At 45.2% G+C, this 26,785-nt stretch overlaps 1 protein-coding gene across 3 annotated transcripts in view; it reads left to right on the forward strand.

The window, feature by feature from the left end:
* LOC115458831 (E3 ubiquitin-protein ligase TRIM39-like) overlaps positions 1 to 26,785 on the forward strand; it is a 50,798-nt gene that overhangs the window by 14,412 nt on the left and 9,601 nt on the right. The window contains exons 4-8 of one of the 3 annotated variants that reach the window (XM_030188655.1): positions 3,143 to 3,165; positions 3,860 to 3,969; positions 17,380 to 17,385; positions 22,897 to 22,926; positions 24,927 to 24,956. In XM_030188655.1, coding sequence (XP_030044515.1) covers positions 3,143 to 3,165; positions 3,860 to 3,969; positions 17,380 to 17,385; positions 22,897 to 22,926; positions 24,927 to 24,956 — 199 coding nt within the window. The remainder of the gene's footprint in view (positions 1 to 3,142; positions 3,166 to 3,859; positions 3,970 to 17,379; positions 17,386 to 22,896; positions 22,927 to 24,926; positions 24,957 to 26,785) is intronic. The other 2 variants (XM_030188653.1, XM_030188654.1) reach the window with 2 other exon arrangements.

Genomic DNA, 26,785 nt, shown 5'->3' on the forward strand with positions numbered 1-26,785 from the left:
CTCTATGTCAGCCTTCAGCCGCTTTATTACCAGTCCATGTCCCATCACTCTTCCAGATTGATTGCCAATTCTGGAGAGGATCCCATCCTGTAAACTCCCTCCCCAAGCAACAACCCTCGGGGATTTCTAAACCAGTCTCTTCATCGTTCCCACTCAACTCGATATCACTCAACTCGGATCTGCAGCTGTTTCCACCATTATCTGATCCACGTAGCCTTGCGCTTCCTTCACTGACTCGAACGAATGAACCGTTCCCCCGTGGGTGATCTTCAGCACAGCAGGATACAGCAGGGTGAAGCGGACTTTCCCCAAGAATAGCTTGGCGCACAACGGTGAGAAGGCGCACCTCCGTCCCGCCACTCCTGCCGAATAATCCTGAAAGCAGAGGATCATTTTGCCTTCAAACAGTAACAGCTTCTCCATACGTGAGGACTTCAGAATGTACTGTTTATGTGTGAAGTTTAGCACTCGTAGAATAAATGCTCTGGGTTTGTTAGAGTTGGTGCGGCGGGGCCCCAGCCTGTGAGCCCTCTCCACTCGCAACGGCCCCAGGTCCGCAGGGAAGGCAAGTATCTTTGTGAGCCAGTTTTCCAACAGGCTGGCCAGATCCCTCTCACCTGCATTCTCCGGGCGCCCGATCAAACGCAAATTGTTCCTCCTGGAACGATTTTCCAAATCTTCCACTTTTTGCTCTAGAAGCTCCAGCTTTTTCCCAAGAGTTTTCTGTGTGTCCTCCACTTCAGTCACCCGGTCGTCGACTTCGCTCATTCGGGTTTGAAAATTCACACACTTGTGGGTCAGCTCTTCCATCCGCGTCTGCAGCTGTTCTAACTTAGTATCTATGGGCGTCAATCGCCTCTCTAACAACTCCTCCAGCACTGCGGTCATTTCTGTAGTTATTTCTGCAACCCATGCAGATGAGACTGACGGGCCCGCAGAGCTTGACTATGACGCCATCTTGGATTCCGCCGTTCTACTCCGAGGTTTGTCTTTATGTGCAGATTTTGTTGCCGTCGCGGCCCCAGAGCATATAAAGTGAAGTGCCCAGCCTTACTGTTTGCTTCCAGTCACCGTAACAGGCATTGAAAGGGTCCGATAATCAATTTGAATCGCTGGGAAAGGGAGCAGGAGCTAGAGAGCTGATCGGCTGCGACTGCTGTCCCGCATGGCGTCACGTGACCCCCCCCCCAATTTCCGTTAACATTTCTGCATCCGTCTGTTCATCCTGGCCAGGCGGACTGTAGTACACTCCTATCACTATCCTTTTCCCCTTTACACATGGAATTTCAATCCATACTGATTCCAAGATGTGTGTTGTTTTCTGCAGAATTTTCAATCTATTTGATTCAAGGCTCTCGTTAATATACAATGCTACCCCTCCACCAATTCAATCCATCGTATCACTACGATATAATCTGTACTCCGGTATGACAGTGTCCCACTGGTTATCCTCCTTCCACCAGGTCTCAGAGATGCCTATTATATCTAATTTTTAATTTAGTGCAATATATTCTAACTCTCCCATCTTATATCTTAGGCTCCTGGCATTCGCATATAGACATTTCAAACTGTGTTTGTTGTTCCTATTTACATCATACTCAGTACTTGACAGTATTAATTTGCAATCTTTTGTCTGATTTTTATTTTTATTTAAGGACACCTGATCTACTATGGTCTCTTTTGCAACCTCACTATCAGGATACCCTATCTTCCCTGTTTTGGTGATATCTTTGAAAGATACCTTATCCCGAACAACGCACTTTTGAGCAACTGTCGGCCTTCCCCCAGTCTGTAATTTAAAAGCTGCTCTATCTCCTTTTTAAACGCCGATGCCAGCAGCCTGGTCCCACCCTGGTTAAGGTGGAACCCATTCTTTCGGAATAGGCTCCCCCTTCCCCAGAATGTTGCCTAGTACCTAACAAATCTGAGACCCTCCTCCCTGCATCATCATCTCATCCACACATTGAGACTCCAGAGTTCTGCCTGTCTCTTGGGCCCTGTGCGTGGAACGGGTAGCATTTCAGAAATTGCTACCCTAGAGGTTTTGGATTTGAACTTTCTACCTAAGAGCCTAAATTTGGCTTCCAGAACCACTCTCCCACATTTTCCTATGTCATTGGTACCCACATGTACAAAGACATCCGGCTCCTCCCCAGCACTTATCTTATCTAGCTGACACGTGAAGATGTGTAGTGTGTGGGAGGGAGGGAGCAGCAATTACAGCAGTGTGTGTGTGGGGGGGGGGCTATGAATTGCATGAGGGAGGTGGTGGGAGCAGTGGCTGGAGGTGCCCTGATGACCCTTACTGCCCGGGGGTCCCGACAACTGTCAGTCTGCCCCTGCTGCTATTAATTCCAAACTGTCAGGGGTTTACATAAAAAACAGACATGAAGGCTATAAATGTTTGGTGGATTAAATTGGGCAACTTTCATTTTTGAATGTTTTGTATACTGTAGGGTCAGTAGAGATAGACTATGCAACTTTTTCACAATGTTGGTGTTTTTCATGTTCTACAGCCTAAAAACTGTGAGGTATGTGATTTCTGGGGTTAATTACTTTTTTTTTTTTAATTGATAAACGTTTCTCATTTTTTAAAGATGTAGTTAGTCCATTCCTGAGGTTGAAATTTTGCAGGATTATACAGTTGATATCCCTCTGTCCTCTGGTAAAAATAATTCACTCCGCCTTTGATACCTTTTCACCCAGTGGGTCACATATGCAGACATCACAACCTCCATCTCCATTCTCCAAAACCAGGCCCTTGAGATTGTTTACATGCAGATCATGGATCAGAGCCACTAAGGAGGTTTCAGTACTGTGCCCCATCCAAAAGTCTGATTGATTGGTATGAAGGACGTGTGTTTTATCTAAATACTTGAAAAGTTGCCCAAGTATCTCTACAACTTAGGAGAAAAATGGTAAGTTTGAAAAAGGCTGATACACTGGGCAACATAATTTTTATTTCCATAATGAGATTGGGTGTTTCTTATAGATTTTTGGGCGCTGATCATAGAAATGGCATCAAAATTTTGTAGCTGTTATGTAATTGAGCAGAGCTGTGAGTAGAGTATCCTAATGTATAATGTGTTCTCATAAACTGTGAAATCTAACTAGAAATATTTTCTGTCTCATTTCCCTTTAGGACGTGAAGGATGCTCTGAGCAGGTACAAGTTAGTTTTCTGTCCTTTGCTATGTGGCTGGATGGGTTTGAGTGAGGAAGAAGGGAATTGAGATTGAGAACGAGGGAGGTGGGATTGAATGAGGACAGGGAGAGTTAAGGTGTGGAGGAAGCACTGAGAAATGAAGGGGAAGAGATGGAGGAGAGGGGAGGAGAATTACAGACCTTCCCTCCCTTCCCCCTGACTCTCCCTTTTTCATCCCTGTACTGCCAGAACTTCTCTCCCACCAACCTCCCTGATATCTCCCCTCTTCCTGTCCGCACCTATTTGGCTCTCCAAGAATCCTCTCTTCAATCCCCACCAAACTCCACCCTGTGAATCTCCTTTCCACCTCTACCCTGCCAGTGGTGCTGCCTCGCAACCCTAGTGCAGAAGGAGGTGCTGGTGATGGTCTCTGCTCTGACGCTGTCCATAACAAAGTAATTCTATAAAATGTGTTTATATTTCTTTGGATGGTAAATTAGCATATGGATAATTGTGAGCCAGAGATTTGTGCAAAGTAAAATGTCCAAATGCCACTTTGTGCCACTTTTTGAATGTTTTCCTGTTTCAAAAATGAGTCCCATAATCACAGAAAACTGAGTGTTCATGGTATATTTCATTCCTTCCGCTGTTCATATCTCTATCCCCTGGGTGTGAACATCTCCCAGAATAATCCCAGTAACTCTCTAACCCATAGGTGTCAGAAAATGAAGTTTCCAGAACCAGAGGCTGTTTCTACTGATCTGAAACTGGGTTTCCAATTGAGCTTCCCTCAGCAACTGAAGAAATGGATTACAAAATTTGAAAGTGAGGAATTGATGTCTTTTTAATTTGGTTTGTCATAAGAACATAAGAGTAGCCATTCTGAGTCAGACCAATGGTCCATCTATCCCAGTTTCCTGTTTTCCAAAAAGTGGCCAAGCCAGGTCACAAGTACCTGGCAGAAACCCAAATCGTGGCAACTATCCATACTCCAAATCCCAGGGCAAGCAGTTGCTTCCCATGTCTGTCTTAATAGCTGACTATGGACTTTTCCTCCAGGAATTTCTCCAAACCTTTTTTAAACCCAGATACAGTAACTGCTGTTACCACCTCCTCTGGCAACGAGTTCCAGAGCTTAAGTATTCGTTGAGTGAAAAATTATTTCCTCTTATTTGTTTTAAAAGTATTTCCATGTTACTTAGAGTGCCCCCTAGTCTTTGTACTTTTGAAACAAGTAAAAAAAATTGATTTACTTCTACTCATTCTACACCACTCAGGATTTTGTAGACCGCAATCATATCTCCCCTCATCCATCTCTTTTCTAAGCTGAAGAGCCCTAACCTCTTTAGCCTTTCCTCATACGAGAGGAGTTCCATCCCCTTTATCATTTTGGTCGCTTTTCTTTGAACCTTTTCTAATTCCGCTATATCTTTTTTGAGGTACGGCGACCAGAATTGAACGCAATACTCAAAAGTGTGGACGCACCATGGAGCAATACAAAGGCATCATAGTATTTTCGGTCTTATTCACCATCCCTTTCCTAATGATTCCTAGCATCCTGTTTGCTTTTTGGGCTGCTGCTGCACACTGAGCAGAAGATTTCAGTGTATTATCTACGACAACACCCAGATCTTTTTCTTGAGCACTGACCGCCAAGGTGGACCATGGATGATTCCAATAAAAATGTGTAGAAATAAAAGTATAAATGTGAGAAACAGACACCGCAGTAAAACGCAGTGTTACATTGTTTAGCTCATATATAGCAAAACAGCGATGATGACTCAAAAATAAGTGGATGGAGCTCCAGATAATAAAACAGTTTATTAAAAGATGAACGAGACTCAACAGAGCTGTGTTTCGGCCGACTAGGCCTGCATCAGGAATCTATTGAAATCAACATAAAAATAAAAAGAATAATACACAAATTCAAAACAGCTTAAAACAATTTAAGAATAATTCACAGATAATAAAGGATAAAAGATAAAAACAAACCTTTTTTTATATAAGGCACATACATAGAAATAAAAAGAGCATCTAAATACCTCTTGTATCAAATAAGATTATCCACTTGAAATATCTAATTAGAAGGTATGACAAAAGTCTGATTTGTGAGAGAGTAATTGTCCTAATATATATGGGGGAATTTTGGTGTCTCATGAACGTAATGACATTTTGTGTACAGGCAAGAGATGAATTTTAATGTGGATTTCAGAAGAACCTACTGAAAAAGGCATAGTGTAAATTTCTAGGAGCATCTTTCAACAGAGGGTTTCTGTATAACAAAACAACAATGCTTAGTCTGCTTGTATCATGTATTATAAATAATTATAAAGAATATATATTAAAAAGGCAAAAGGTCTAACTCCGCTTTGAGCCCATAAGGGGTGACCGTATTCAATTTAAAGATAAAGTGTTTGTTCTTCCCTAAGCAACATATTCTCCATATCTCCTCCTCTCCACCTGGCTTTCACCTGTTTGATTACAACAAACTTAAGATCTTCAATAGTGTTATGTGTCAATTGTTCATGATCACTTTGCGATTCTAGAACCGGAAGAATTTTAAAGTACAAATCAAATCCAGAATATCTCTATAGGGTCATTTTACAAAGGTGCGCTGAAAAATGGCTTGCAGTAGTGTAGGCGCGGGTTTGGGATGCACATAGAATTATTTTTCAGCGCACCTACAAAAAATGCCTTTTTTTGCCAAAAATGGACGTGCGGTAAAATCAAAATTGCCGCACCTCCATTTTGGGTCTGCGACCTTACCACCAGCCATAGACCTAATGGTAAAGAATTTGGGTGGTAATGAACTACGTGCGTCAGATGCCCGGATGCGTACCTAGAAATAAAAAAATATTTTTCAGATGTGTGTAGTGGATGCATGCCAAAATTGAAATTACTGCAAGGGCCACGTGGTAACCAGGTGGTAACTCCATTTTGCGTGCGTTGTAATGCAAAAAATGGCTTTTTTTCCCAGACGGGGTAAAAAGTGGTCCAGCACGCACCAAAAAGATGCACCCACATTACCACAGGCCACTTTTTCCTGCGCCTTGGAAAAAAATGAAGGAAAGGAAACCTCTGTGTGACCAACGGCTATTTAAAATTAAATATTAGATACAGACACCTGAATTGAATTTACAAGATTTATCAGCATTACTAGAGGAATCTATATCAGAAGTATCAATGCGAAGGACTCTTTTGGTATCATTCGTTTTTGAGCAGGATATGAATGCCTTATTAAGACTTTACTTTAAGAACTCAAATAAAGAATTTTGTGGTCATAAAATCTGGATCTTTCCAGATGTGGTTACATCCACACAAGATCGTAGAAAAGCATTTCTTGCCTACAGAGAGGAGGTTAAAGCATTGGGAGCTTCCTTTGTATTGGCTTATCCATGCAAATGTTGTATTACATACCTGGGAAATAAGTACATCTTTTTTGAACCAGGTCAGCTTAAAACGTTTATAGACAGTAAGAAACTGTCCAGATAGTGATTGATGAGTATTAAGAAATAGTATATAAAGCTGGGGGTATACGAGCCAGGCCATTTACGTTAATGTATTACTTTCATGTTTCTCCTTTAACTAGATGTCTCCTCTCCCTACACAATTGTGGTCTAAGAAAGCGATTTATCTTTTCTTTTTTGTTTACTTTGCCTATTTTTAGAGCAAGCATAATAGTTGTGGAGATTAACATTTTTTTTTTCCTTTTTGGATATGGATGAATGATGCTATTTCTCTAATTACTTTGCTGTAATTCCGATTTATAAGTATTATCTTGTAAATTTTGAAAACTTAATAAAGAAATTCAATGACATAAATATTATTTATTCTGAATTGTACAACACCCAGTGTTTCACATCTACAATACCACAAATTAGAAATATCAATCCATTATCAGTATTAAAGGTGAATTTTATAACAAGCTGAATTAAAATAAGCTAAATTGAAAATCAAATTATTATGCTGAACATTGAAAATCAGTGATAAAGAGTAACTAGAGCACCAGAGTGAATAAAGTGTAATGACAGTGATCAAAAATAATGCCAGAGTAATTCATGTGTGAAAAATGAAAAGAAGCCGTCACAAACCTTTAAAAAGAGTATGAAGAAATCTTGGTGCTATAAAACAAATTAATAATCAAACATAAGACCACACTGGCTTATAAATAATGAAAATTATGATTGAGAGTTGAAAAAACTCATAAGGACAACCAACATAAGCATCAATATAAAACAGCTGGTGATCCAAACCTTATAGAACTGTGATAAAACAACCTTGTGCCAAATAATTTAATGAAAACCAAATCAAACACCACTTGCAAATGGTAAGAATAGTAAAAAATCATGGTACAACCAAAATCAGAGAACTAACTAGAAGATGTCAAAAACAGCACATACTCTCCCACCAATAATTAAAAGCAAAGAAACATTTATGGAGAGAACTGTTAATACAGAACAAATGGCAGATGTAATCTATTAAAGGATGTATAGTTTAAGCTCGCTTCAAATGGAAAAAAGACATCAAATGGCGATGCAATATGCCTGTTGGATGAAACACACTAACTGTGTTTGTTTGTCCGTGAATATATACATAAAACAGATTGTGAAAGAGACAAACAGCATATATTGAAGCAGGAAAACCATAATATAAAAAATAATACAAAATGTGAAAGGCACTAAGGCGGCTGGACAAAAAATGACATGTTGCCAACAAACCATCAAACCAAACAAATATAGGGGTCCTTGTACAAAGGCACTAAAATAAAGGCCTGCGGTAGTGTAGACGCGTGTTTTGGATGCACGCAGAATCAATTTTCAGCACACCTCTAAATAATGCGTTTTAAAAATTTTTTACCAAAAATAGATGAGCAAAAATGACCCAGTGCTAAAGTCTCATGAGGTAACCGGGCAGTAATGACCTACATGCATCAAATGCCACTTGGCGCGTGTCCGAAAATAAAAATTATTTTTTGGATGCGCTCCAAAAATGAAATTACCACAAGAGCCACACAGTTGCTGGGTGGTAACTCCATTTTGGCGTTTGTTGGGTGCGCATAGACACTTACGCAGTTTAGTAAAAGGGCTCCATAGTGAGTAGCAGGATATAACTTAAATTACAAGATCTGCTACATCTAAACAGAAGTGGTGCTGCAAATAAGACAAATAGTACATCAGATGGAATTAGAGAGAAAATACAAATGAAGCATAAATTTAACCTGCTACGCCAGAATCATATTGATGCACTAAAGTAACATATAACCAAAATCAAAGACAAAGGGTTGCCACGAAATACTGAGCCACCTGCCTAGGGTTACCCCACAGCCACTTAAAGGGTCTATCCCCAGCACAGCTCAGGTCTGCCTGCACCTGCTGCTTGTGCTCTACACGAACACCTTCCTCCCACCGACTGCGTCACAACCGCCTCTGGGTGGGTCTCCCGCTCTCAAGTTATCCCCAGTGATTTCTAGGTTACTTGAGGCCACAGTTCCCAGAAAGCACTCACAGACCCAACACACAAACCACCAGGATTCTTTAATAGTCTGGACAAACAGGGTGAACAAACAATTATGTTTATTCTCTTTAAAATATTGAACAGTGGAACAAAATAGTGCAAATAGCAAACAATAACAGGTAACTGAAATATGGATCAATTTGTATAGTGCCTAGGACATATAATTCACCTCAGTAAAGAGACATTACATAAGCATTGCCATGCTGGGACAGACCAAGGGTCCATTGAGCCCAGCACCCTGTCACCGACAGCAGCCAAAAGAACAAGCAATTTGTCCCGCCCATCCTAGAAATACTGTATTATTCCCTCGTCCATTCAATAACATTCTATGTCTTTTTCCTCCAGGAAGCCATCCAACCCCTTTTTGAAGTCCGCTAAGTTAACAGCCTTTTCCGGCAGCGAATTCCAGAGTTTAACTACTCGTTGAGTGAAGAAACATTTCCTCCGATTCGTTTTAAATTTTCCACACTGCAGCTTCATCGCATGCCCCCTTGTCCTAGTATTTTTGGAAAGCGTAAACAGACGCTCCACATCGACTCGTTCCATTCCACTCATTATCTTATAGATCTCTATCATATCTCCCCTCAGTCGCCTTTTCTCCAGGTTGAAGAGCCCCAGCCTCTTCAGCCTATTTTGATAGGGAAGTCTTCCCATCCGCTGTATTATCTTGGTCGCCCTTCTCTGCACCTTTTCCAATTCTACTATGTCTTTTTTGAGGTGCGGCGACCAGAATTGAACACAATACTCGAGGTGTGGTCGCACCATGGAGCGATACAACGGCAGAATAATATCCTTATTTTTGTTTTCAATCCCTTTCCTAATGATACCCAACATTCTATTCGCTTTCCTAGCCGCAGCAGCACATTGAGCAGAAGTTTTCAACGTATCAACAACGACGACACCTAGATCCCTTTCTTGGTCCATGACTCCCAACGCTGAACCTTGCATGACGTAGTTATAGTTTGGGTTCCTTTTTCCCACATGCATCACTTTGCACTTGTTCACATTAAACGTCATCTGCCATTTAGACTCCCAGTCTCGTAAGGTCCTCTTGTAGTTTTTCACAATCTTCCCGCGATTTGACTACTTTGAATAACTTTGTGTCATCGGCAAATTTGATTACCTCACTAGTTACCCCCATCTCTAGGTCATTAATGAATATGTCAAAAAGCAGAGGTCCCGGTACCAATCCCTGAGGGACCCCGCTAACTACCCTTCTCCATTGTGAATATTGCCCTTTTAATCCTACTCTCTGTTCCCTATCTTTCAACCAGTTTTTAATCCACAGTAAGACCTGCCTCTCTTTCTCCCAGACTAAGACTGAAGCAACAGCCAGCAACAACTGCTGGGTAATTTCAAACTCCAGGCCAATCAGAGCCCAGTCTTCAAGTTTTAAAAGTATACTGTTGCTTGCTTCCTGCTTGTGTTAAAGAAAAAGAACATTCATTTCCCTATAACAGCTTTACAGCAAAGAAACACCACCTGCTGGCAAAATGGGAGAAATACACTTCAGGACATAATTAAAACAGAAAAATAGCCAATACTTTTTTCAAGCTTAAAGTAGACTCATGCACCCCCAACATACTCTCCCGCCAACACTTGAATTAGAAAAATCATCTATAAGACACCGCTGCTATAAAAAGACAAACAGCATGAATAAGACTGATGTCACATCATAGTGCTAATAAGCTAACAGATTGAAAATAATATGCTCATTGTATATAACAACTTAAAACAACAAGCAGGTGGGGGGTCACGTGATGCTGTGAATAACAGCAGACGCACCTGGGATTGCTGCGAGGCCCGAACTCCCCCAAACACCTTGAAATTCGACTTTTAATACCCAGATCGAGAAAGAAAAAGGTGCAGAACGGTCCGAGAATATATGGACAAATTTCTGACTAACTCGCAAACGCTGATGGCTGCTAAACCTCCTCGCAGAGGCGCGGACAAGGCAAAATCGGGAGAAGACAAAATGGCGCCTAACTCACCGCCCCGGTCGGCCCAGGCAAATTTAACGGCGGAACTGACGGAAGCTGTAGTTAAAGCATTAGACCCCCGACTGCAGCAGCTTTCTGAACAAATAGCAGGAATTGCGCAGTCCACAACAGATCTACAACGGCGCACCGGAGAGATCGAGTGCAGAGTTTCGGATGTGGAAGACACGCTGCAGGAGTACAAGGATAAAGTGGACAGTATGGAGGCCATAATTAAAACACAACACGACAAACTGGAGGAGCTGGAAAACAGAGCGAGGAGGGACAATCTCAGGTTTGTTGGCTTCCCTGAGTCGTTAGCGGAGACATCGCTGGCAAAGACCCTGGAAACCTGGCTAATTGCGCATTTCCCTGAGGTGGCCATTCAAGGGGAGATAACAATGGACAGAGTACACCGGGTGGGCCCAGCGAGATCGGATGCCACGAAACCCAGAGTTATAATAGCAAAATTTCATAGATATGCTCAAAAGGCACAGCTCTTAAGTTCTTTTAAAAATAAGCGAGAGTCTGTGAAATACGAGGGGCAACAAATCAGGATGTTCCAGGACTACTCGGCGGAATTAGCATCCAAAAGGAGGGCCTTTTCAACCATATGCTCTCATCTAGTAGAAAAGAAATATCGTTTTATGGTACAATTTCCAGCCATTCTAAAGATCCAGCATTTGAACCGCTGGCATGCATTTACAGAGGCAACAGAGGCAGAAGAATGGGTGAAATCTCTGGAACCTGTGTGAAGGCAGTATTTATTGCAGGTGTGTAATGGGGGTCAGCCGGGAATGGAATTTTTGGTTATAAGTTGGATGGTTTAAGCATAAATGTTACATGAGGGAGAAGTCAATTGATGGGGGGGAGACGGCTCTCAAACACCAGGTGAAGACCCGGATAGGCTAATCCCTCAGAGAGAGAGGGGAGCCCAGAGCGAGACTGGGGAGGGGAGGGGAGAGTTATGGGGGGGGGGGAAGGGGAGGGGGGAGGGAGCAAGGAAGAAGAACATTGAGAGTTGTAGTCAAAATAGTAAACAGTCAACACACATTGCGAATTAAGAGACAGAGAAAGGATAGGGTAGAACCACAGGGGATGGGCTGGGCCCCTGGGGCAACTTATCAAAAGGGATCAAGGGAGGATACAGAGAAAGAGCTAGACACATAAGTCCACTTTAAGAGTAATCTCGTGGAATGTTTCGGGCATAACATCTCCCGTCAAGAGGACCAAGATTTTAAATCAGCTTAAGCATCATAAGGCCTCGATAGCCTGCATACAGGAGACTAAATTAACAGACATAGAACATGAAAAGCTAAAACAAAAATGGGTGGGAGAATGCTATTACTCGTCTTCGGGGGCTAAAAGAAGTGGGGTGGCGATTCTAATTAAAAAAGGCTTGATGTGTGGCTCTAAACTGATATATAAAGATGGGGAGGGAAGAGTGGTACTGTTGAGTTTAAACATACAGGGACTGCGGGTTTACCTGTGCGCGGTATATGCCCCCAACTCCCATGCAAACACGTTTTACCAAAAGTTAATTTCTCTGGGCCTCCAATACACGGACGCGCCATGGATATGGGCAGGCGATTTTAATAAAGTCCTGGACCCACAATTAGACAGGTCGGGAAAGAGAGAACTTGAGGAGAGGGCTAGTTTGCAAGAGCTGGGAACAGAGTTGGGATTGGTGGACCCCTGGAGGTTACTGCACCCAACCACCTTAGATTACACGCACCAATCAAAAGCCCATGGGACGTGGTCCAGGCTGGATTATATTCTAGTGGACCAGTCATTATTTTTTAGAATTGAACGAGCAGAGATAGGCCCAGTGGAAGTGTCAGACCACTCACTAATTTGGATAGATGTGGTGCATGACATCCCTGGAGAGAAGGGCTATGCATGGAGCTTTCCCTCCTTCCTGTATAAAGATGAAAGATTTGCCATATACATTAGAGAGCAATGGGACCAGTACATAGCCACGAACGCAGGAACATGCACATCCCCAATTATACTATGGGAGGCCTCCAAAGCCGTAGTCAGAGGGGGGATAATAGCCTATATGAGTGCTAGAGGGAAGCGGATAGCGGCGGGCATAATCAACCTGGAGCATGAGCTGAAGAGGGTAAAACATAAATACATACAGCACCCAACAACTGAAAACCGAGATGCCTTAACGGCCACAACGGTGGCACTTAACTCCCTTATACATGACAAAACCCAAAAACAGATGACAGGGAGCCGGTTATATTTTCATAGGTTTGGGAATAAGGCGGGTAGACTGTTAGCCAAAGTGGCGCAAACGCAGAGGCCTAAGAAACTGGTAGCCTCCATTCTCCCTAGGAGGGGCCCACGGGTTCATAGTATAGAGGGAATCACAGAGGCCTTCCATAAGCATTTCACGGAGATGTATTCTAGGGGCGATAGCCCAGAGGAGCAATTAACCATTGACTACATAGTAGACTCCGGAATGCCGAAATTGACACAGACGGAGCGAGATTTGCTCTCCTCACCAATACAGGCCCAAGAGATTCAAAAGGTGCTCAAAACCCTCCCTCTGGGTTCAACACCGGGCCCAGACGGATTTTCAGCTGAATATTATAAGATTTTGCCGATACAATTTTGTGGGCCATTGGTTGAGTATTATGAAGCGGTGGTGCAGAGGGGCTTCTTTACCCCTGGAGAAAATGAAGCAATGATAACACTAATCCCCAAGCCGGGTAAACCGGAGGATCGAGTTGAGTCATACCGCCCAATATCACTTATCAATGTAGATTTAAAAATTTTGGCCCGAATACTGGCAGAACGGTTAGCACCGCGACTAAAGGAGTTGATAGGGGAACATCAAGTGGGCTTTATAAGGGGTAGACACTCAGGAATTAATGTGAGGAAGGTCCTTATGTCAATTGCCCAGAGTAAAGACACAAAGACCAGGATGCTGATGGCTAGTCTCGATGCAGAAAAAGCTTTTGATAAAGTTAATTGGGAATATCTGTTTCGAGTGCTAACATATGTGGGGGGAGATGACTGGTTTTTAAGAGCAGTTAAAACTTTATATGAAGGCCCCTCTGCGAAGATTTTAGTAAATGGGGTCAAGTCCCCAAAAATTGAGATACAGGCGGGCACAAGGCAGGGATGCCCGTTATCCCCACTATTGTTTTTGATTTACTTAGAGCCTCTGTTGCGCACGATTGCAGTGGACCCGGACATAGAAGGGGTTCAGTTTCCGGGGCAGGTGGTGAAGGTACTAGCCTTTGCGGATGATCTATTTCTAACTTTGACAAAGCCACAATCATCATTACCGAGGCTGTTAATGACAATAGAGGAGTTTGGGTTCCACTCAGGGTTTACTTTGAACACCCAGAAATCCGTAGCCCTTCCTGTAGGCCCAGAATTAGTAACAGAATGGGAGGGAACGTTTCCACTACAATGGGCACAAGGGGCGGTGACATACTTAGGGGTCCAAGTCCCGGCTGACCTTAAAACACTGTATACCTTAAATATGGCCAAAATGAAGGACAGAGTGGGGAAAACACTTCACAACTGGCAAGCACTGCCCATCTCATTAATGGGACGAGTGGCTCTCTATAACATGATCCTATTTCCGACATGGATTTATGCGTTTCAAATGTTGCCAATGTATCTGAGTGGGAAAGATGAGAGATGGTTACATCAACAACTCAATAAATTCCTGTGGCAAGGCAAACGAGCGCGAATGTCCATTCAGCGAGTCATGCTTCCGCGAGATAAAGGAGGATTGGGCCTTTTGGATTTGAGGCTCTTTTCAACAGCAAGCTCAATGCGACACCTCTCTGACTGGTTTCGGAGCAAAGAATATTTTACAAACACACAAACAGAGACACAATGGTTTCGACACCAGCACTTTGCCAGCTGGTTACACATGCCCTCCAACACCAAAAAGACTGTGGGGGCGGCGGCTCCAATCTTCAGACCGTTGCAAAGGACGTGGAGATGGCTGACAAAGCATTACGAGCTGAGCACGGCGTCCTCACCATTATTGCCAATCAGAGGCAATCCAGCATTCCCTGTGGGGGACACATCCAAGATATTCAAGAACTGGGAAGACCATGGAGTTAGATATCTGTTCCACGTGGTGACGGAGCAAGGTACGATAAAGCCATTCGAAGATTTGTGCACGGAATTCAAGCTGGACAAGAAAGATGCATTTGCATTTATGCAACTACGGCACTATATCCAGTCACTTCCTAGCTCATCGCTTAGTGTGGGAAGCTGGGAGACATATAACGCAATGTTGGGTCTGGACGATCAAACACGGATACCACTTAAATGCTTCCACTGCCTTCTCCGGGAACGGACAAAGAAATATGATTATGAGAAAGAAGCGGGACAATGGACGGCAGATTTGGGAGTACCCGTTACAGCGGAACAGCTGGGAAATTGTGTGCAGCGAACCTATAAATTGACTGAGAATGCGTGCTGGCAAGAAACGCAATATAGGTTTATCCTGCGCCTTTATGTATCACCACGCAGGGCCTATAGAGCGACACTAAGAGACAATGATGACTGTGCAAAATGTGGGTTAGCGAATGCTCACTTAGGCCATATGTTTTGGTCGTGCCAAAAGGTACATAAATTCTGGAAATCCCTGGCAGAACAGGTGTCAGACATGTGGAATGTAAAGTGGCACCACTCCCCGAGACAATTATTTCATAGATTTACAATACAAAGTCATAAACCGGCTGGCATGGAAACCTTTTTACAGAGGTCAGTCTTAATGGGGAAAAAGGCGATCTTGCAAGTTTGGCTGTCTACAGAAAGTCCAACGATAGCCCAGTGGAGAGCACTTATGATCCACATGTGTTCCCTAGAACGGAAGAGAATTACAGACTTAGCTTCCCAAAAGGGAGATGACTATTGTAAAATATGGGCCCCATTTTGGGAGACTTTGACTGCAACGACAAAAAGTAGAATATTAAACTCTTGAAATAAAGGAAGGGAGGGAGGAGAGGGGGGGATAGAGGGAGGGGAGATATCAAAGGGGGGAAGGGGGGGAATAAAAAATGGAAATAAAGGGAACAGTTTTGGTTGTAAGGACTGTTATTAATATTGTAACCTACATGTATGTTTTAAGTTCCTTTGTGCACTGATGTGAATAAACAAGATTTATAAAAAAAAAAAAAAAAAACAACAAGCAGGTGTCTTGTCCCACCAATTTCGGCACCGAGTACAAATGATGAATATGTATAAACAGTGTATATCCTATATAATAATTCTCACCTCCGACATTCTAATGTGCCTGGGACTGTGGATCCCTCGGAGGTGGTCTGCTAGGCAGGCACGCACTGACGTCAGTGACAGCTGATTCCAAGGCAAGGGGAGGAGTGTTTCCCTACTCCGCCCCCTGCCTGGGAATCAGCTGTCGGTGCGCTACTCCCTGCCACTTCGGAGCAACAGAGACCCCCCCCCGCCGCATCACCAACCCACCCCCCCACCCGATGAGCATGAACACCCCGTGTCCCCTCACGCACCTCCCACCGAGTTCCCCCTCCCCCCGCGTTACGGCCCCTTGGACCCCCTTCCCGCCGAAAACCATCCCCCGCCGCCGTCGAGTACCTGTGCTGACGGGGGACCCCAACCCCCGTCAGCCGAAGTCCTGGCCTTCGCAGCGTTGCTTCCTGAATGATCTTCTGTTCAAGTTCCTCTGCATGCGTCTGACGTCAGACGCACGCACAGAAACTTGAAAAGAAGATCATTCAGGAAGCAACGCCGCAAAGGCCAGAACAGATTATTATGTGAACTACATAAAAAGAGGAATGAAAAACAAAATGAAAAATAAATGGGATGTAAAACAATGCAAAAAAAGCAATTACAAAATAAATGGAATTTAAAAAACATCAAAAATTACACCAAGTGCTGAAGTGAAAGTCCCACTTTTACCAGCTACTTGCACACTCACAAAAGAAAATATACTCTCGTTCCAACACTAAAACTTCAAAGGAACATCTGGGAACACTGCTATTTCGAAAAGAAATGGACAAATGGGAAAAGAGCAGCACTTGTCACAAAAAAATAGCACATATCGCATATAAAAAACAAAAAGCTAGCGTATTTTCCAGTCAATATCACACTAATTATGCAGTCTTTTTCTCGTTATTATGGTTGCTTAAAGGGTGGGGGGAGTGTAAAAGGGAATGGTTTGGAGTGGGAACATGGTTGTTGTTTATATGACTGGATTCATATTTTTTTGTGGATTTTGCATTACAATTAATACAAAATGATTTAAACATATAAAAAATGCTGACTGCCGTGGGATGAATATGGGCTGGATAATGTCACGTTCTTACTTTATACCAGCTGTACCATCAGTTCTGCCCAAAGCAACAATGACCTTGTGTTGTCTATTGTCCCTCCTATTTGAGTATAACCTGAAGAAGGAATACGTGAAAAGGCAAAGCTTGTTTTATTTTGCTGCATTGCACCCTGGAAGTCATGTGTTTACTATGTCATAAGCTTATTCCTGGGATAAGTGGCAGAAAATGTGTTTTACTCTTTTGGGATCTTGCCAGGTACTTATGACCTGGATTCACCACTGTTGGAAACAGGATATTAGGCTTGAAGGACCTTCAGTCTTTCCCTGGATGGCAATTCTTATATATGAATGTAATTATAAGATCATTGAAGGACATTTCTGTAATTCAAAATCTCTAACATTTCTCTCTCTCTTTATTGTTGTTTTTGTTTTACAAAATAAAATCACATCCTGCAGGATTTGGTAAGTTTTATTTAGTTAGAAACATATATATTTTAGGGATGGGCAATTAACACATTAATGTATTAATCTTTGAATGCATACCATGTTTTTTGATGCTGCCTGTTTTTTTGAATGTTGGCCCACCCCTCCCCTACGCTTACCTCTACAGCAGGGCTCAGGATTTTTCTCCTTCCTCGGAGCTTCCTCAAACTCCTTCTCTCCCCCTGCACGGACAGGCTCTGCAGATACTTGAGCTGCATGGTGTCATGCACACTGAGTACACTCCAGGGAATTATGTACCAAAAATTTTAAAATAATACAATATACTAAAGAGAATAGTATCTGCAGTATTGTTTGGAGGTAGTTTAACATTTGGCTCTTGGTCAGTCCAAGCTCCTCAGTCTAGCATATTCCTATTGGCCATGTGAACAGTGATGTATTCTAAAATAAAAATAAATTTCTTTTTATTTGCCTTTTGTTGTCTGGCCAATTTTTCTCATATGGTCAGTTCCAGTTCTTAGTTTCTACTTTCCCTTGTCTTCTCTTAGCTCTCTTTACAGGGTTTTTGTCTCTGTTTGTTATTTCTCTCTCTCCTTCTGTCATCTTCTTTTCCTCTAATAGATCTGTCTCCAACATTGATTTTTTTTTCCTATCCGCTTTATTCTATTTAATTTTCCACCTCTCTGTCCAAATTTCTTTTATTCTTACTATTCAATTTCTCTCTTTTACTGCATCTACCTACAGCTTTCTAACTCTTTCCCTCAGCCCAGTTCTTCTATTCCCCTTCCTCGTATTCTCCAGTCTTTCACTAATTCTATCCTCTCCCCCTCCCATGCAATATCTCCCTTCTCTACCATTTTCCATCTGGCATCTCTCCATCTTCCATTCCTTTCAGCCAGTATTTCTCCTCTCTTCCCTCCAGCATCCCTCCATTCTCCTCATTTCAATGCAGCATTTCCCCCTCTTTCTCCACCCTTCCCAGCCAGTGCCTCCCTCTCTCTCTACCCCTTTCCTGACAAAATGTCTTCTCTCTTCCATCTTTCATCCAGCAACTCCCCTCTATTTCCCCCTTTTCATGCAGCATATCCCTTTTTCTCTCCACCTTTTGTGTTCAGTGTTTCTCCCACCTACCTTTTCAGCCACAATGTCCCTCTTCTCTGTATCCTCTTACAGCTAGCCTCTTCTTTCTCCAACTCCCCCCTACACACACACACAGAATCGCCCTCTTTCAACCAGCACCTCTACTCTCTCTCTCTGAACTCCCTTCCCCTTCCTGACGACCCTTCTGCTTCTCAAAAGAACAGCACTGCAGCAGCAATTTAAAAAAACAAAAAAACTGGGGAACCTCTACTTTCATAGGTGTGGCTGGCGGCTCTCTGCTAGTCCTTCCCCCTCTGGAACAGGAAATTGATGTCAGAGGGAGTGTGACCAGCAGAGCCGGCAGCCATGCCTATGAAAGCAGAGGCTCTCTCCCTCCTGTTGCCATTTCTGCCTTGCTAATTATAGAGCAAAGCTCTGTGGGACTGTGGGTCTCTGCACGCTGCAGCTACCACTTCTAGCTCACCCCGCCTCCACTGCTATAAGTTCCTCTTTCAGAGGAGGTCAGTCGAAAGATGAGTCTGCAGCGTCAGGGTCCCGCACAGCTTTGCTTTATAATTAGTACTGTACGAACGGCAGTGGTAGAAACAGGAGTCAGGGAAGGAAAACGTCTACAGCCTAAGGCAGGAGGTGGGGCGGGGGGAATGAGAGGGGCAATACTAGGAAGAAATCAGGCGTGGAAGGTCGGGCTAGGGAGGCTAACCAGCTTATTTTCGAAAGAGAAAAACATCTATAGTGCGACCTAAATTGGGAGATAGACGTTTGTTTCGCAAAGGCGCCCAATTTTATAATGGAAAGCCGATTTTGGGCGTTTCCAACTGCACTCTGTCGCGGAAACGAATAAAGCTGACGGGGGCGTGTCGGAGGCGTGGTGGAGGCGGAACTGGGGCGTGGTTATCAGCCGAGGAGAGATGGGCGTCTTTAGCAGATAATCGAAAAAAAAAAAAAAGCATTGTGACCGCGATTTTGGGTCACTTTTTTTGGACCCTTTTTTTTCACGAACAAGTCCCAAAAAAAGTGCTCCAACTGCCCCACTAGAGGGAATCGGGGATGACCTCCCCAGACTCCCCCAGTGGTCAATAACCCCCTCCCACCAAAGAAAACCCCCACTTTAAAAAACTTTTTTCCCAGCCTGTATGCCAGCCTCAAATGCCGTACCCACCTCCATTACAGCAGAATGTGTTCGATCCTCTCACAGCCTTTCCCTGGGTCAGATGTGGCTCTCGGGTGCACTACAGGGTCACATCAGCATTGCATTGTGGTGGGTGTAGGCATAGGCGTAGACTGGGGGGGGCGCAGAGGGAAGGAGCAAGAGATGGATGGGACTGGGAGGGGTGGGTGGGGAGCAGAGGGAAGGACCAGGAATTGGATGGGACTGGGAGGGGTGGGAAGCAGAGGGAAGGAGCAAGAGATGGATGGGACTGGGAGGGGTGGGTGGGGAGCAGAGGGAAGGACCAGGAATTGGATTGGACTGGACTGGGAAAGGAGGTCAGAGGGAAGGAACAGCAGATGGATGGGACTGGGAGGGGTGGGAAGCAGAGGGAAGGAGCAAGAGATGGATGGGACTGGGAGGGGTGGGTGGGTGGGTGGGGAGCAGAGGGAAGGAGTAAGAGATGGATGGGACTGGGAGGGGTGGGTGGGGAGCAGAGGGAAGGACTAGGAATTGGATTGGACTGGACTGGGAAAGGAGGTCAGAGGGAAGGAGCAGGAGATGGATGGGACTGGGAGGGGTGGGAAGCAGAGGGAAGGACCAGGAATTGGATTGGACTGGACTGGGAAAGGAGGTCAGAGGGAAGGAGCAAGAGATGGATGGGACTGGGAGGGGTGGGTGGGGAGCAGAGGGAAGGACCAGGAATTGGATTGGACTGGACTGGGAAAGGAGGTCAGAGGGAAGGAGCAGGAGATGGATGGGACTGGGAGGGGTGGGAAGCAGAGGGAAGGAGCAAGAGATGGATGGGACTGGGAGGGTGGGAAGCAGAGGGAAGGAGCAGGAGATGGATGGGACTGGGAGGGTGGGAAGCAGAGGGAAGGAGCAAGAGATGGATGGGACTGGGAGGGTGGGAAGCAGAGGGAAGGAGCAGGAGATGGATGGGACTGGGAGGGTGGGAAGCAGTGGGAAGGAGCAGGAGATGGATGGGACTGGGAGGGGTGGGAAGCAGAGGGAAGGAGCAAGAGATGGATGGGACTGGGAGGGGTGGGTGGGGAGCAGAGGGAAGGACCAGGAATTGGATGGGACTGGGAGGGGTGGAAAGCAGAGGGAAGGAGCAAGAGATGGATGGGACTGGGAGGGGTGGGTGGGGAGCAGAGGGAAGGACCAGGAATTGGATTGGACTGGACTGGGAAAGGAGGTCAGAGGGAAGGAGCAGGAGATGGATGGGACTGGGAGGGGGGGGAAGCAGAGGGAAGGAGCAAGAGATGGATGGGACTGGGAGGGGTGGGTGGGTGGGTGGGGAGCAGAGGGAAGGAGTAAGAGATGGATGGGACTGGGAGGGGTGGGTGGGGAGCAGAGGGAAGGACCAGGAATTGGATTGGACTGGGAAAGGAGGTGAGCAGAGGGAAGGAGCAAGAGATGGATGGGACTGCGAGGGGTGGGGAGCAGAGGGATGGACCAGGAGATGGATGGGATTTGGAGAGGTCAGGCACAGCAGAGGGAAGGAGCAAGAGATGGATGGGACGGAGGGATGGTGAGCAGAGGGAAGGAACAGAAGATGGATGGGACTGGGAGGGGTGGGGAGCAGCGGGAAGGAGCAAGAGATGGTTGGGACTGGGAGGGGTGGGGAGCAGAGGGAAGGAGCAAGAGATGGATGGGACTGGGAGGGTGGGGAGCAGAGGGAAGCCTACTGGAAAGAAGACACTGCATAAAACAGAAGACACTGGGATCAAAGCGAATAGAAAAACTAAATGATCAGACAACAAAGGTAAATAAAAGTTTATTTTATTCATAATTTATTAATTGAAATGTGTCAGCTTTTTGAAATGTGCATCTGTGATATTTTGCCTGTAAATTTCATTTCCTTCCTCCATATTAGCATATTCATTTGCATATGTATATATGCAAATGATATGCTAATATGCTCCGCCCATTCTTTGCCCCCCCCCCCCTCCCAAATGAAACAGTCAAACTACGCCTATGGGTGTAGGGTATTGTGTTAGCTTGTGTTATAGTCTCACGATGTTGGTAGTTGGTAGGCTCTTCTCCCATGGTGCTTTTCCCCCTGCCTACTGGGTCAGAGTGTGCCCTGTTGTGTTTCCATGCGGTAGTGGCCATTTTTGTAAGCCAGTTTTAGTTCCCTTTCCTGTGTTAGCCACGTTAGACAACTTAGTTCTTCCCTTGAATGTGGCTGAAAGACAGCATTGTACAGCATTCTGCCAGCTCTGACCTACTGCTCATCTCAGTACCAGGGAGACTCGTTGCCAGTGGGGCACAACCTCTGATCTGCAGTTAACTGTTAATAAAGATGGTTATTCCAATAAAGGATGTTTTCGGAGAGATTAGTCTTCAGGTGTCAACTGGTGTGCCAATGTTATATAGCAGCAACCAGTACTAGAGGCCTGCGTGTATGCAGGTCCCTGGAGCACTTTTAGTGGGTACCACAGTGCACTTCAGCCAGGTGGCCCCAGGCCCATCCCCCCCCTACCTGTAACACTTGTGCTGGTAAATGGGAGGCCTCCAAAACCCACTGTACCCACATGTAGGTGCCCCCTTCACCCCTAAGAGCTATGGTAGTGTTGTACATTTGTGGGTAGTGGGTTTTGGGGGAGGGGAGTTGGGAGCTCAGCAACCGTGGTAAGGGAGCTATGCATGTGGGAGCTTTTTCTGAAGTCCACCGCACTGACCTAGGGTGCCCAGTTGGTGTCCTGACATATCAGGGGGGCGAGTGTACTACGAATCCTGGTCCCTCCCATGACCAAATGGCTCGGATTAGGACGTTTTTGAGCTGGGCGTTTTTAGTTTCCATTATCGCTAAAAAAAACAAACGCCCAGCTCAAAAACGTCCATTTTTTCGAAAATACGGTTCAGCCCGCCCCTTCATGGACCCGTTCTCGGAGATAAACGCCCATGGAGATAGGCGTTTCCGTTCGATTATGCCCCTCTAAGCCTCCCCAAGCCTCTTATACCGGGCACCTATGGCCCTAGCCCTAAGAGAAACTGAATGAAAGCTGGGCATTGGGGCATGAGAGAAACTGGGGGAGAGAAACAGAGAGAAGCTGCGGAAGGGGGCATGAGAAAAACTGGGTGAAGGCTGTTTGAAACCTTATTCTTTAATGGCCAAAATGCATGCTGTAATTAAGCATGCTTAATTGCATGAATAAAATTTTTAATCTCACAATTTAAATTTTTAATCATTGTCCACCCCTAATATATTTTTTATATCATTGTACTTATTTCTCTTGTCTGAGATCTGATCATTGTTCATCTTTATTTTAATGCAGATTGGTGGATGGAATGTGGCAGATATACAGGTAACTGAATCTGATATATAACTAATTATACCAAACCATCAAATCCACTAATGTGTCCTTTGACTGTGATCTCGCTATACAGACACCTACAGCCAGTGTTAGGGATCCTTTTCACCCCTGTGATAGAGAAGACAATCCAGCTTATTTTCGAAAGAGAAAAACGCCTATAATGCGACCTAAATTGGGAGATAGACGTTTGTCTCGCAAAGGCGCCCAAATCGGTATAATCGAAAGCCGATTTTGGGCGTTTCCAACTGCACTCCGTCGCGGAAACGAATAAAGTTGTCGGAGGCGTGGTGGAGGCGGAACTGGGGCGTGGTTATCAGCCGAGGAGAGATGGGCGTCTTTAGCAGATAATCAGAAAAAAAAGGCGTCTTGACCGCGATTTTGGGTCACTTTTTTTGGACCTTTTTTTTCACGAACAAATCCCAAAAAAGTGTTCCAACTGCCCAGATGACCACTGGAGGGAATCGGGGATGACCTCCCCGGACTCCCCCAGTGGTCACTAACCCCCTCCCACTAAAAACCCCCCCACTTTAAAAACTTTTTTTCCAGCCTGTATGCCAGCCTCAAATGCCGTACCCACCTCCATTACAGCAGAATGTGTTCGATCCTCTCACAGCCTTTCCCTGGGTCAGATGTGGCTCTCGGGTGCACTACAGGGTCACATCAGCATTGCATTGTGGTGGGTGTAGGGTATTGTGTTAGCTTGTGTTACAGTCTCACGATGTTGGTAGTTGGTAGGCTCTTCTCCCATGGTGCTTTTCCCCCTGCCTACTGGGTCAGAGTGTGCCCTGTTGTGTTTCCTGTTGTAGTCCATGCGGTAGTGGCCATTTTTGTAAGCCAGTTTTAGTTCCCTTTCCTGTGTTAGCCACGTTAGACAACTTAGTTCTTCCCTTGAATGTGGCTGAAAGAGGGCATTGTACAGCATTCTGCCAGCTCTGACCTACTGCTCATCTCAGTACCAGGGAGACTCGTTGCCAGTGGGGCACAACCTCTGATCTGCAGTTAACTGTTAATAAAGATGGTTATTCCAATAAAGGATGTTTTCAGAGAGATTAGTCTTCAGGTGTCAACTGGTGTGCCAATGTTATATAGCAGCAACCAGTACTAGAGGCCTGCGTGTATGCAGGTCCCTGGAGCACTTTTAGTGGGTACCACAGTGCACTTCAGCCAGGTGGCCCCAGGCCCATCCCCCCCCTACCTGTAACACTTGTGCTGGTAAATGGGAGGCCTCCAAAACCCACTGTACCCACATGTAGGTGCCCCCTTCACCCCTAAGAGCTATGGTAGTGTTGTACATTTGTGGGTAGTGGGTTTTGGGGGAGGGGAGTTGGGAGCTCAGCAACCGTGGTAAGGGAGCTATGCATGTGGGAGCTTTTTCTGAAGTCCACCGCACTGACCTAGGGTGCCCAGTTGGTGTCCTGGCATATCAGGGGGGCGAGTGTACTATGAATTGTGGCCCCTCCCACGACCAAATGGCTCGGATTAGGACGTTTTTGACCTGGGCGTTTTTAGTTTCCATTATCGCTAAAAAAAACAAACGCCCAGCTCAAAAACGTCCATTTTTTCGAAAATACGGTTCAGCCCGCCCCTTCACGGACCCGTTCTCGGAGATAAACGCCCATGGAGATAGGCGTTTCCGTTCGATTATGCCCCTCTAAGCCTCCCCAAGCCTCTTATACCGGGCACCTATGGCCCTAGCCCTAAGAGAAACTGAATGAAAGCTGGGCATTGGGGCATGAGAGAAACTGGGGGAGAGAAACAGAGAGAAGCTGCGGAAGGGGGCATGAGAAAAACTGGGTGAAGGCTGTTTGAAACCTTATTCTTTAATGGCCAAAATGCATGCTGTAATTAAGCATGCTTAATTGCATGAATAAAATTTTTAATCTCACAATTAAAATTTTTAATCATTGTCCACCCCTAATATATTTTTTATATCATTGTACTTATTTCTCTTGTCTGAGATCTGATCATTGTTCATCTTTATTTTAATGCAGATTGGTGGATGGAATGTGGCAGATATACAGGTAACTGAATCTGATATATAACTAATTATACCAAACCATCAAATCCACTAATGTGTCCTTTGACTGTGATCTCGCTATACAGACACCTACAGCCAGTGTTAGGGATCCTTTTCACCCCTGTGATAGAGAAGACAATCCAGCTTATTTTCGAAAGAGAAAAACGCCTATAATGCGACCTAAATTGGGAGATAGACGTTTGTCTCGCAAAGGCGCCCAAATCGGTATAATTGAAAGCCGATTTTGGGCGTTTCCAACTGCACTCCGTCGCGAAAACGAATAAAGTTGTCGGAGGCGTGGTGGAGGCGGAACTGGGGCGTGGTTATCAGCCGAGGAGAGATGGGCGTCTTTAGCAGATAATCAGAAAAAAAAGGCGTCTTGACCGCGATTTTGGGTCACTTTTTTTGGACCCTTTTTTTTCACGAACAAGTCCCAAAAAAGTGTTCCAACTGCCCAGATGACCACTGGAGGGAATCGGGGATGACCTCCCCGGACTCCCCCAGTGGTCACTAACCCCCTCCCACTAAAAACCCCCCCACTTTAAAAACTTTTTTTCCAGCCTGTATGCCAGCCTCAAATGCCGTACCCACCTCCATTACAGCAGAATGTGTTCGATCCTCTCACAGCCTTTCCCTGGGTCAGATGTGGCTCTCGGGTGCACTACAGGGTCACATCAGCATTGCATTGTGGTGGGTGTAGGGTATTGTGTTAGCTTGTGTTACAGTCTCACGATGTTGGTAGTTGGTAGGCTCTTCTCCCATGGTGCTTTTCCCCCTGCTTACTGGGTCAGAGTGTGCCCTGTTGTGTTTCCTGTTGTAGTCCATGCGGTAGTGGCCATTTTTGTAAGCCAGTTTTAGTTCCCTTTCCTGTGTTAGCCACGTTACAGAACTTAGTTCTTACCTTGAATGTGGCTGAAAGAGGGCATTTTACAGCATTCTGCCAGCTCTGACCTACTGCTCATCTCAGTACCAGGGAGACTCGTTGCCAGTGGGGCACAACCTCTGATCTGCAGTTAACTGTGAGTAAACATGTTTATTCCAATAAAGGACATTTTCGGAGCGATTAGTCTTCAGGTGTCAACTGGTGTGCCAATGTTATATAGCAGCAACCAGTACTAGAGGCCTGCGTGTATGCAGGTCCCTGGAGCACTTTTAGTGGGTACCACAGTGCACTTCAGCCAGGTGGCCCCAGGCCCTTCCCCCCCCTACCTGTAACACTTGTGCTGGTAAATGGGAGGCCTCCAAAACCCACTGTACCCACATGTAGGTGCCCCCTTCACCCCTAAGAGCTATGGTAGTGTTGTACATTTGTGGGTAGTGGGTTTTGGGGGAGGGGGGTTGGGTGTTCAGCCCCCTTGGTAAGGGAGCTATGCATGTGGGAGCTTTTTCTGAAGTCCACCGCACTGACCTAGGGTGCCCAGTTGGTGTCCTGGCATATCAGGGGGGCGAGTGTACTACTAATCATGGCCCCTCCCACGACCAAATGGCTCGGATTAGGACGTTTTTGAGCTGGACGTTTTTAGTTTCCATTATCGCTAAAAAAAACAAACGCCCAGCTCAAAAACGTCCATTTTTTCGAAAATACGGTTCGGCCCGCCCCTTCACGGACCCGTTCTCGGAGATAAACGCCCATGGAGATAGGCGTTTCCGTTCGATTATGCCCCTCAATGTGTGTTTCCCCTAATCAGGGTCAGGGAGTGAGCCCTCTGGTTCAGACCTGGCAAATTTCCCCACATTCATTGGGAGACTCCAGTTTTCTCAGGTTATCTCTGAAACTTCCACAAGTGAATGACTCCCACTCAGCAGTCTGTGGCAGTCCCAGGACATTTCACC

The sequence above is a fragment of the Microcaecilia unicolor genome, unplaced genomic scaffold, assembly GCF_901765095.1.
Source record: "Microcaecilia unicolor unplaced genomic scaffold, aMicUni1.1, whole genome shotgun sequence".
In the NCBI taxonomy this organism is placed as follows: Eukaryota; Metazoa; Chordata; class Amphibia; order Gymnophiona; family Siphonopidae; genus Microcaecilia; species Microcaecilia unicolor.